Source organism: Ursus arctos, unplaced genomic scaffold (genome assembly GCF_023065955.2).
Source record: "Ursus arctos isolate Adak ecotype North America unplaced genomic scaffold, UrsArc2.0 scaffold_34, whole genome shotgun sequence".
In the NCBI taxonomy this organism is placed as follows: Eukaryota; Metazoa; Chordata; class Mammalia; order Carnivora; family Ursidae; genus Ursus; species Ursus arctos.
In genome coordinates, this window is record NW_026623030.1 from 22,852,088 (window position 1) to 22,863,486 (window position 11,399).

Below are 11,399 nucleotides of genomic sequence, written 5' to 3' on the forward strand. Positions count from 1 at the left end.
TTAGGGAACAGTAAGGCCAGAGTCCAAAGTGAGGTCTGACTGCCCCACACCCATGCTCAAATCCTTTCAGGGGCTGCTCTCAGGGTACTTGAAATTCACACTATAATTATTGTTGTTGTTAATAAAGATAATGATTAATAACAGTCATTGTTTCAGAAAGGCTTACAGTGTACAGGCCCTAGGCTAAGTGTCTGTACTGGGTTGTCCCTCTCTACTTCACAGACCCTTAAAGAAAAGTACTTCTATCTCCAAACAGTTATAAAAGTAGGGGCTTTATGAGGACAGGGACTTGGCTTGTTTTGTCCACCGCCACGCCCCCAACACCTCATGGTGCTGCATAATGTGTGTGAAGTGAATGAACAAATGACCGGTCTCAACAACCCAGGGAAGCTCCATTTTAGACGGAGAAACTGAGGCCCAGACAGGGTCCTTTGGCCACAGAAGGAAAGCAGAGACTTCAATCCTGGCCTCCCACCTGATTATAAAGTAGGGGTCTTGGGAGACGCTGAGAAGGAACCCCCCCAACTCTGGGGCTGCCGTCCAGAGACCTTGGTCCCTTTTGGATGCCTGCTGAGCTGATCAGGTAGGCTTTATGAACCAGGCACCGGGAGAGCTATGGGTTTAAATGTTAACTGGCTGTTTTGTGTCCCCCATAACAGTTGTCCCACAAGCTGCAGGGACCTGCTTTGAGCAGTCTGTGACTGAGGCCACCAAACCACTGCTAATGGTCCACAGCCTGCCAGCAATTAATTAATGGATTTATTAATTAGGATGGGAGCCGCCTCCCAGGCTGGAATTGGGGTCACCAGTTTCTAAAGCGAGACTGACGGAGCTAAAGATAAACCCTCATTCACTGCGGGCCTGAGGCCTGTGCTCAATTCCCAGGCGAGGAGTGGGCGACTTTCAAGAGCCAGTGATGGGTGAAGCAGCTGGGGTTCTAGAAGGGGTTGGGTCCCCCAGGGCCACTCCCCAGGGTGGAGTCAAGGCAGCTGCCCCACCTCACCCTTCCTGTGGAATTCATCCACTCAATCATTCAAACACTGACTGAGAACTTATTATGTCCCTGCCCTCCCCAGGGAGGGAGGCAGATAGTAAACGGATAACAAATAAATATACATTATCACATCAGATAAAGCAGATGGGGTTAAGGAGATGGGGGAAGGCTATTTTGGAAACAGAGTTTAGGGAGGACCTCTCTGAAGAGGTGATATTTAAGCAGAGGGCTCAAGGGAAGAGACAGAACTACAGAGATGTCTGGGAAAGTGTTTCCCACACAGAGGGAACAAGTGCAAAGGCTCTGAGGCTGGAATGTGCTTGACATGTTCACAGAACAGTGAAGAGGTCAGAGGGGTCTGAATAAAGAGTGGGAGAGTAGCAGGAGATAAGAGGGAGAGATAATGGCAGGACGACAACGGGAAGAGGGGACCAAATCATGCAGGTTCTGTGCACCAAGTTAGAACAAGCAACCAGGAAGAGGCAATGCTCAGAGTGACAGCTCCCCAGGCTCCCAAGACACAGCAGGTACCTCGAATGAGCACCTCCTATGCACTGGGCGCCTGAGGTAGACATCCAAATCTCACTTCATCTTTCCTGCTGGGACTGTGGTCCTCCAAGAAGCAGAGGTAAAGGCAGGACTAATAGGTAAAGAGATTTATCAGGTTAATGCCTATACCTGTGGGAAGGAGCCAGAGGGAAGAAGAGAGGAAAGGAAGGAAAGCAGGAAGGTTGGTTGGTGGAAGTGTCCTAGATTGCTGAGGAGTTTGGAGCCAGCAGAGTCCTGTGTGTCCCAGGAACAGGTCTGCTTTGGATCTGCACTCAGTCCCCGGCTGGGGCTGGATCTCCAAGAACAGCATCCGGGGCACGGGCCGATCATACTTCCTACAGTCAGGGATCTGCAAGGTGCACTCTCATGGCGCCACTGGAAAGAACCGTTACCATACACATCTTACAGAGGGGAAGCAAGTCTCAGGGGAAATAACTTGCTCCAGGACACACAGCTAGGAAGGAACAGAGCTGGGATTTGAATCCTGGCTGCCCTGTGAATAATCACAAGATAAAACAAGAGATGGGGGTTGGGAGGAGGCATTTTGCAAAAGATTGAAGAATTGGGCTGAATATCTAGTTTAAAAAATAAAAGCAATACCCAAAGCCTTTACAGTGTTTGAATATTTACGTAGTGTCCATTGACAGAGCATTCACTGTGAGCCACACATGTGTTCAGCAACATCTTATTTTATTCTCCATTCTTAGCCTCCAGTTGACACATGACAAGAGTAAGGATGGGGGTGGGTCCCCCAGCCCACTCAGAATCTGTGTGCAGCCTAGCCTCGAGGCCTTCCCACAGTTACTCAAACACACTAGTCTTCCACCTACCTCAGGATCTTAGCACATGTTATTCCCTCTACTGGGATGCTTTTCTCTGACCTCGTCCTTGAAATCTCAGCTGAAGGGTCACTTCTTCCAGGAAGAATCTCAGAATCTCAGAATTTAATCCCAGCACATGACTACACACCCGTCAATCCCATGCACCCACCTTCCCCACTGTCTATGGGCTCAGTGAGAGCTGTCACTTTGCCTTTTTTGTTCACCATGACATCTCCAGTATATAATTATTGGTTATCATATTTATGCTATTTATTGTTAATTATTATTATTTATATAATCATTAGTTATAATTCTTAATTATACCATGAATGGATAAATACACACTTGTAGGGTGGAGGACGACAGCAATTATTAACATTATATGGAGCTTCTACATGCTGGGCACAGATATCTTAGCATTTCACATGCATTAACTCACTTAATCCTCATAACAATCCTTAAGGAAGTGATACTACTACTATCCCCATTTTACATATAAGAAAACCAAGGCTCAGAGACGTTAAGTGACTTACCCAAGGTTACACAGCTGGTAAGTGGCAGAGCTGAGACTTGAGCCACCTGGTTCCAGAGCCCACACTAAATGTTTTTGGGAGTAGGAAGGTGCAAGATTGGATTCTGCAGCCCATGCCACACTCCCTCAGATACCTGGACCCATGGGCCTCATGACAGACAACAGGTACCCCAAATATGTGCTCCCAGCAGAGTGGCCTCTGAGAGACTGCCCTGCCCAGGGAAATCTGCTCCCAACCAGGCCACCCTGGTGACCCCTGTGGTCTCCCCGCCCGCAGCACCCACGCTCCAAACAGCTGGCTGAACAAGTCAATCGACCCTAATGGTTCCTGGGGAACCATTCACCCCATCCAGTTTGAGCAACGGCGGCTCGGAGAGTCTTAAGCACTGCTCGGCTCTGGGCGTCTCGGGCAGACGACCAGCTCGGGCCAAAGAGGCCAAAGGATTGATTTTCTTTTTCTTTCTTTCTTTCTCTTTAATGACACACGCGTATCCTGGAATCGCTGTTTCATTTGGCTGAACTGGAGGATGGCAGAGGTGGGGAGGGGGAGGAACAGTAGTAGTAAAGGAACTGGAAAGGAAGGAGGGGCAGCCACAGGCCTGCTTTGGGAGTGCCTGAGCTACTGAGAAGCAGAGACAGCAGGCTCTGTGCCTTCCTAATCCTGGATATTCATGGAGCTGGTCAAGGGCCTTTCATTTTTTCTGGAGGTAGAGCCTCTTCTGACACTAGGCTCTTAGAGAAAGGCAGCCAGTGGCCTTTACATCCACCTTCCTCGTGACCTGCCTCATGACCCCTACAGCTGGCCTGACCTACTGGAGACCTTCAACCCAGGCCCTGTGCATTGGCTGTTCCCTCTGTTTGGCATGCCCTCCATAGGTCTTTACTCCCTGCCCAATGTGGCCAGGGCTCTTCATTCGTAAGGGACACTGGACATCTGGATTTCACAGGTAACATCTCCTGTGTTTTAAATGCTGCCAACTTACATGAAAGTGTTTTTAAATATTGCACTAATTTAAACAGACACATCAGTGGGCCAGACACAGCTCCTCGTCTGCAAACTCTGTGGTCACAGCTCCCAAAATATAAGACATTACATACAATATTAGTAATATATTAATATAGTGAGTCCCCAGTGGAGAAGGAAAGAAGAGAAAACTTGCCCAGAAAGCTCTGAAACAGCTTGCAAGTCCAGCAAGTTCTAGGAACTGCTGTTTATTAGGTTTTTCACCCCTGTCTTATAAGCTAAAAATATCACCAACAATAAGCAGCAAGGCACTTGCAGAACAGTGACTGTGTGCCCAGTACTATGTTAAGCACCATCATGTTCAAAGTGCTTTAATCCTCAACAACCTAAAAGGTGGAGACTATTATTAATCCCATTTAAAAACAAGAATAGCAAGGCTCAGAGAGGTTAGTGACCCATCCAATGTCACACAGCTAGTAGGTGATAATGTGAGGATTAGAAGCCAGGCAAGGGCCCCTCACTGTCCTCCTGGCTCCTTGTACTTCCCTCTTGACGTACAGAGTAAAGAACAAGTTTCTGGAATTAACTTTGATCCACCTTAATAGTCAACTGAAAAAGTGAAAAACTTTAGCCATGCCACAGCCTGTATGATAGCCATCACATAAAACCACAGGACCACGGTCAGCAAACTCTGGCCCTCAGGCCAAATCTAGGCCTCTGCGTGTTTTTTGTGAAGTCTGATGGGAAGACAGCCATGCCTGTTCATTCTGTCTATGGCTATTTTCAAGCTACAGGGGCAGAATGGAGGACTTACAGAGACCATATGGCCCACAAAGCCTAAAGTATATCATTATCTGACTTTTCACAGAACATTGATACCTCTGATGGCAGATCTAAATGGCTTCCTGGAGTGTCTAGACATGCCACACCTGGAGAAGGTTCTGAGGTCAAAACCTTTGGGGAAACACTTTCCTTAGAGACACAGAAGCACATTTGCATATTAAAGAATATAAGCGGTTGTAGAAGCTTCTTTAGCTCTCTTTAGACTGAGTGGTCTCAATTTTTGGGCTGAGACTGAATGAAATGAAGGAGCCAGCCTGCGGAGGATCTGGAGGAAAAGTGTCTCACTCAGATAGAAGGAACTGTAAGTGCAAAGGCCCTGAGGTAGGAATGTGCTCAATGTAGTTGAGGGACAAAAAGAAGGCCAATGTGACTGGAGCAGAGTGAGCGTGGGGAGAGAGGCTGGAGATGAGGCCAGAGAGATAATAGGGGGGCAGACTTAGGATTTTAATCTACATATAATGGGAATATTGCCCAGGTCCTGCAAAACACTATAAGCCATTTCTGTGAACGGTTCATCAAGGCTTAGAAACTAAGAACTCCATTCTGGACATAATTTCTTGTCTCAAAAACTGCTTAAAAGGTCAAAAGCCCTCCCATCACCACCACAGTGGGCCCCAAGGTCATTAGAAGACAATACATTCAACAGTCACACAAAGTATGTCAGCTTCCTTCACCTTTACAACAACCCGATCTGGCAGACCAGACAGGCACAACTGGCCTCTCTGATGGATTAAGAAACAGGAGACTTGGGATGTTGGATGATTCATCCAGGAGTGCCAGAGGCTACACAGGCAAGAGCTCTTGGGGCCTTTCCCCTCTGCCAACTACCTCCACCTTCCCTGACACCTGCAATATAAACCACTGTCACAAGTAAAGAGCACACCCCAGTGAGAAAAATCAAACAGGAGAGTGTACCCTGAATTCCAAAACCAGGAACAAAGGCAAGCCACCATCTAAGTCCCCTTCCCACACTCAACCTCTGCAAGGCTTGGCCTCTGAATTAGATAACTGGAAGTCACCAGAAATTCAGCCCTTTCAGGAACCAGCAGAGAAAACCAGGTTCTGGACAGCCATGTCCACCAACATCCAGGACCAAATTTAGCACCAGCCAAGGTGCTCATGTTTACTATACCATCTACCAAAAGAAAGGTAGTCCAAAGACAGAATCCTCTTTTTAACAGGAGAAAGGAGAAGGAGAAGAGGGAGGGAGGAAAAGGAAGAGGGAGGGAGGAAAGGAGGGAAGGAGGGAAGTAGGAGGGAGGAAGGAAGAATAATAGAAAAACCACCACCACCACTAGAAAAGCTATTCCCTCTGGTCAAAAGAGCACCATGCTCATCTGAAATAACCTGCTGAGATGCTTATTTACTTCTCCAGGCTTGTCTGTGGTTTCTCAATTTTCTACAGTGAACCCAGGTGTTTATAAAAGAAACTTCAAGATCTCCAACAGCAAAGGTGGTCAGAGATGAGACAGTGCTTGTTTTTCTTCTAGCAAAGAGAGAGCCCATCTTGGGGAAGCAATTTCTGTCGAGTTGAGAAATCAGAATTTTGGGATGCCCAGAAAAGACTGCTGGGTTCTTTAAATAAATTCTCTAACACCTGTTTCTAGCTCCTTCTGCAAAAAAAGGCCCACAGGGTGTGGATTCCAACGAATGGGAGAGGAAGATGGAATGGGCTCACCCACTGGTTGGATTTGAAAGGGTCCAGGGGGGCATCCAATTATTTGGTCTTATTCACAGAGCTGCTGTTAGAAATCTCCCCTCACCCCCTGTGCCCCCCACCTCTCCTTGTCCTCCACCCTCGGACCCATCCACAGCCCTTGCCTAATGCCAACCTGTCTCACGGCACCCCGCTATGGCAAGCCTGGTCTGCTCATGCTCCCCACCCCAGCAGCAATTCTATTACTGCGAAGTTTCCAAAGTTAGGATTCCGCCAACAGAGCTGATAGCTTATTTACTGCTGTCATCTATAGAAAGAGGAATTTTGACACATTGTTAAATGATAGCACATTTAGATAAGTCAAGCTGTCAGAGGCTCTAATGGATGTCTAAACTCTCTGTGGCTGATATGTAAAATTTATGCACTTCAGAATATCATAAGGTTATAATATTTTAATCACATCCACGCTCTTTCTAAACTTTGAGCAGGCAAAAACATTCCATCAAGCACCATCTCCCATGTGCATCTTCCCAAAAGTTTCTCCAAACTCTTTTTAAAAGTCCAGCGTCTCTTCCTTGCCCTGTTGATCTTCCTCCCTGAATACTCGAACCCTAAGCAGAATTTGCCTCTTCGTTCAAAACTTGTATTATGTATTATGTATTATGTCCCTCTAGCCAACTTTTTTCCTCCCAAGAAACACAGATGTGAATTTGGACTAGGCACCCTCATTTCAACTGGACACCCTTAACTCTTGTTAACTTGATTAGCTCTCTTAAAGGAAAAAAAAAATTAAAAAGATAGCACAGGAGACTGGACCTGGAGCATCATAAAAAAGTGGCAAAATAAAGCAGAAAAAGAAAATCATAAAGGTATGAATCCAGTTACAATGATTATACACAGAAAAGCCATAAAAAAATACTGCATTAGTAATGTTCACCATAAAGCAATCTTATAACCAAATGAAATATGCCCAGCATTATCTTTGGGATGAAATTTTATTTCTCGTTTCCTGGACTGCTAGCAGGAGAGAAAAAAAAGGAGAAACGAAAAAGGGAAGCAGTTCCGGGGTTCCTGGAATAGGGTACCACATGTCAAAGCACCTTTACCATCAGCCACAAGTCATTAAGACTGACTTCCATCCTAGGAAAACGGCCCTGCTGTGTTCAGAGACGGCGCTGGGAGGAATAACTGAACTGTTGCCATATTTGAAAAAATATATACTTCCGGAGGGCTGTATGCTGGGCTGGTACAAGGTCACCTTTCTTGCCAGGATTGGGGTGGCGTCAGCACAAGGTCTGGCCTGGGGACACAGGCTGCCTTTGCCGCCTCGGCCACTTTAACATTCAGCAACCAGGCTTCAAGAAACCACTCAACCTGAACAACCAAGAATTGAAGCCACACACCTCCTCACACTCACAGGCAGCTGGGCCGCATGACGAGTGGGCTCAAAGCTCTCGGCCTGCACAGGGCCTGGGGTGGGGGCCCGCCACTCCTACCGGGATCCCAGAACAAGCCAGCAGAAGTTTTCCTTTCTGGTTATCTCCCCTATAAGAGGAAAGTGGGAAGGGAAAAAAATGAAAATAAAAGTGTGGCGTAGGAGTCATTAGCATTATGCACAAGAGATGATCCCGGGCGAAAGTGCTTAGGCTCATAATCCGTTTCCAACAAAAATGCCATCAGTGAGAATGCGGGGCAAAGCTGCGGGCCTTTCGGGCAGAGAAGCCAACGGAACATTTCAGGATGAGGGTGGGGACCATGGCAGATATGAGGGTTTCAATGTTTGCATGCGGCTACGGCTGCCACGTTTATTTCTGTGCTCTCTAGAAGTGTGCAGCCTTTCAAACTCCCTCAGGGACACCCCCCCACACTTAATATCCATGTAAATGAGCTTACCCCCTTCCCTGAGAGCCTTCTCCTTTTGTGCCAGACACACCAGCCATTTTCTTAATAAACACCACTACCCTCACCCTGTGGGGGTGGGAGTGTTGGCCCCATTTCCCCTTCACCTGAACAAGACTCTCCACCCCCACCTTCATCGTTTCCAGTTCAAATTTGCTTTTCCACCACAGCCACCTCATCATCTTCTAAAACCCTAACAAAGGGTTCCTAGATCAATGGGCGTCCAAATGGAATCAAGATTTGGGTGACCTCAACAGCTCCACAAAAGGCCCCAGAGCTGGAGAAGGCAGCGAGTGAGGTTCAAACCCCCTCCCCCAGCTCAGAAATCGGCCCCCTAGGAGCCGCACCCACCCCTCAGCACCCAGTCCCAGCTCTACCCACCCCTCCCCGCAGCAGCCGGAGCTCCCTAGATTGAAAACGAGTTATCTAATGAAAATTGTGTTAACTGACATTCTGGCCAACCGGGAGCAAATACCAGCGCTGTAAATCTCGACGCGGAAATTTTCTCCAGCCCAGAATAACAATAGGACCCTGCAAAGGGCTTTCGCCAGCCCTTCTGGTTCCTCTCCTCTTGTCTGCCACGTTCTTGTCATTCCTTATGTTACAGAACATCAATCATAAATAAAGACGCTGTCCCCCAGCCGTGCCCCGGTCTCATTTACAAACATTAGCAGGGAATACGATTACCATTGGCCTTCGTGCCAAGCCCAATGTGGCTGCCCAACTCCCTCTCTCCCCCTCTCCCTCCGTTTCTCTTTCTCTCTCTCCCCCCTTCCTCCCTCCCACACACACCCCCCACTCTTCCAGAAAGGCCACTTTAGCATCATTTAAACGGGCAAGCACAGCTCACAGCCTGGCCTGCCTCAGCTGGCCACCAAACTGTAGCCCCAACTCGAGTGAGGACCTGGAATTGCAAGGCACTCGCAGTTATTAACTGCATGCCTGAGTGCCCCGATTTTCTCTCCAGCTCAATGGCTGGGGGAGGGGAAGATTGGGGAGTGGGGGGTTAGGAAGATGGGGGCTGGGAAGTGGCCAGGAGGAGGAAGGTACAGGAACCACTTATCAGAAAAACTTAAGGAGATCTGCAGGCGGATTTTCAAAAAAGAAATAAGTGTGTCCCTTTTTATCTCCAGACTGATGCTCTCACTTCTTCCGCAAATGTCAAGGCCAAGGCAGGATGTTCTAATCACCAGGTTCTCAGCAACACTTCCCCGCCCCTTGTTCCCACTGCTTGCCGAGACTTTGCAAGACTCCAGGGTTTGGGGCGGACTTGTTAGGAGTGCCCTGGGGCACCCCAGAAAGTACAGAGCCTAGAGCTGTACCTCCAGCGGGTGTTCGCTGAGATTCGATCCCCAGTCCCACCTCCTAGGGGATTAGCAGAGAACACCCTCAAATGTAGAAGAGACATACAGACTCCCAGAGAAAGGTGGAGTGGGGATAAAGTGCTGGTGTTTGGGAGGGAGTAGCCCTAAGGAAAGAGAGGGAAAGAGAAGAGAAAAAGAAGAAAAGAGGGGAGTGGCGGGAGGGAAAGCAGGAGGCAGAAGACAGCAAGGGAATCTCCCATTTAAAAGTTCCCATGGGCCCGAGAGCCCGGAGTCACCTGCTCTGCGCAGCTCCAGGCTCTCCACGGCCCCCGAGGTTGCAGCGCAAACTTGCGCGCGCCCCGGGCCCATCTCCACCGCCCGTCCCCATTTAGACTTGGAAAGAGGGTGGAAGGGGAGAAAAGGCAAGAAGCAAAGACGAACCCCGAGAACCCGGCCCGAGGAGAGGTCTGCCGGCGCAGGCGGCCAGTCTGGCGATGGTGGCTGCGGCGGCTGGGGCGGCAGCAGCGGCGGCCCCTGGGTGGCGGCGCGTCCCGGCTGCGCAGCCAGGCAGGCGGCGGCGGCGGAGGTGCCGGCGGCCGGCGGGGCGCGGAGCCGCCTCCACGCCAACCCCAGCAGCCTCCTCCTCCCTTCTCCTTCTCCTCCTCCTCCTCCTCCACCTCCCTACCCACCAGCTCCCTCCCTCCCTCGCCCAAGCCCCAGCCGGGCGCGGACAGGCACGCAGCGCGCTCCGCGGCCTCCCCGGGCGCCGCGAAGTTGGGAGGCGCGCAAAGTGCAGCGCAAGGGGGGCTGCCGGGGGTCCCGCCGGCAGCCCCCTGCCCGGGACCGCAGCCCCTGCCTTCCCCGCGCCTCGCTTGGCCGTTCTCCCGCCGGCTCGCTCCCCGGCCGAGGGCTCACTAGCGCTTCTCCATGGTCGCGGCGGCTAATCGATGATTGAACCGAACAAAGAGCAGCGGCGAGATCAATTCCTAATACCTATCGATGGGCAGCGGGCAGCCGAGCCCCAGCGAGCCCCAGCAGCCGCCGCCCGCCGCCCCGGGGCGCCCGCCCACCCTCCCGGGGACCTCCCCAATGCGCCCAGGGCGCGCCCCAGGGCTCCCCATGGCCGCGCGGCCGGCGCTGCCCGCACTAACCTGGAGTCGCCGTAGATCAAATCGCTTCCAATATTGAAACATCGATCCCACATTGGCGGCCATCTTGGGGGCTATTCGAGACGCACACACACAAGAGTTTGGCTTTTCTCAATGGCTGCACTCAATATCCGGGCTGGACTCCCCCCAGCCCCGGGGCCGCCGCCGGCCGCCCGGGCCCTGAGCGCCGCCGCCCGGGGCCCCTTGGGCGTCCCCCGGCCTCCTGCCACCCGCTGCCCCTCGGCGCCGCCGCGCCGCCGCCGCCGCCGCCGGGCCCGGGAGCCGTGCGCCCCCCCGACCCCCGGAGGGCGCGGGCGGAGCGCGCCGGGCGGGGAGCTCGGCGCCCGCCCGGGGGAGGCGGCCGGGGATGGGGCGGGAGGGGAGGGTGGGGGGGAGGCAGCCTCTTGGAAAGGCGACGGCGCCGCCGCTGCCCTGCCTTCAGCCGGCTCCCGGGCCCGCGGAGCGCTCGCTGCATCTCCCCCCCAAGTCCGGGGTCGGTGTGCCGCGCGATTGCACTTGACTTTGGCTTTTTGCAAACTTATCAATACTGACGTAACGTGCTGATCAATGCAAAGGGAAGTTTGGGAGGGGGGGCTGCGGGAGGCCGGCGAGCGGAGCGCCAACACCCCCCACTTCGCACCTGTCTACCCCCCCACCCCCTGCATTGCATACTTAAAAAAAGTTAATA

At 51.3% G+C, this 11,399-nt stretch overlaps 1 protein-coding gene across 1 annotated transcript in view; it reads right to left on the reverse strand.

Moving 5' to 3' along the window:
* CUX2 (cut like homeobox 2) overlaps positions 1 to 10,873 on the reverse strand; it is a 257,661-nt gene extending 246,788 nt beyond the window's left edge. The window contains exon 1 of the mRNA XM_057305974.1: positions 10,715 to 10,873. Within this exon, the coding sequence (XP_057161957.1) occupies positions 10,715 to 10,777 (63 nt within the window). The 5' untranslated portion in view covers positions 10,778 to 10,873. The remainder of the gene's footprint in view (positions 1 to 10,714) is intronic.
* Positions 10,874 to 11,399: the final 526 nt, after the last annotated feature.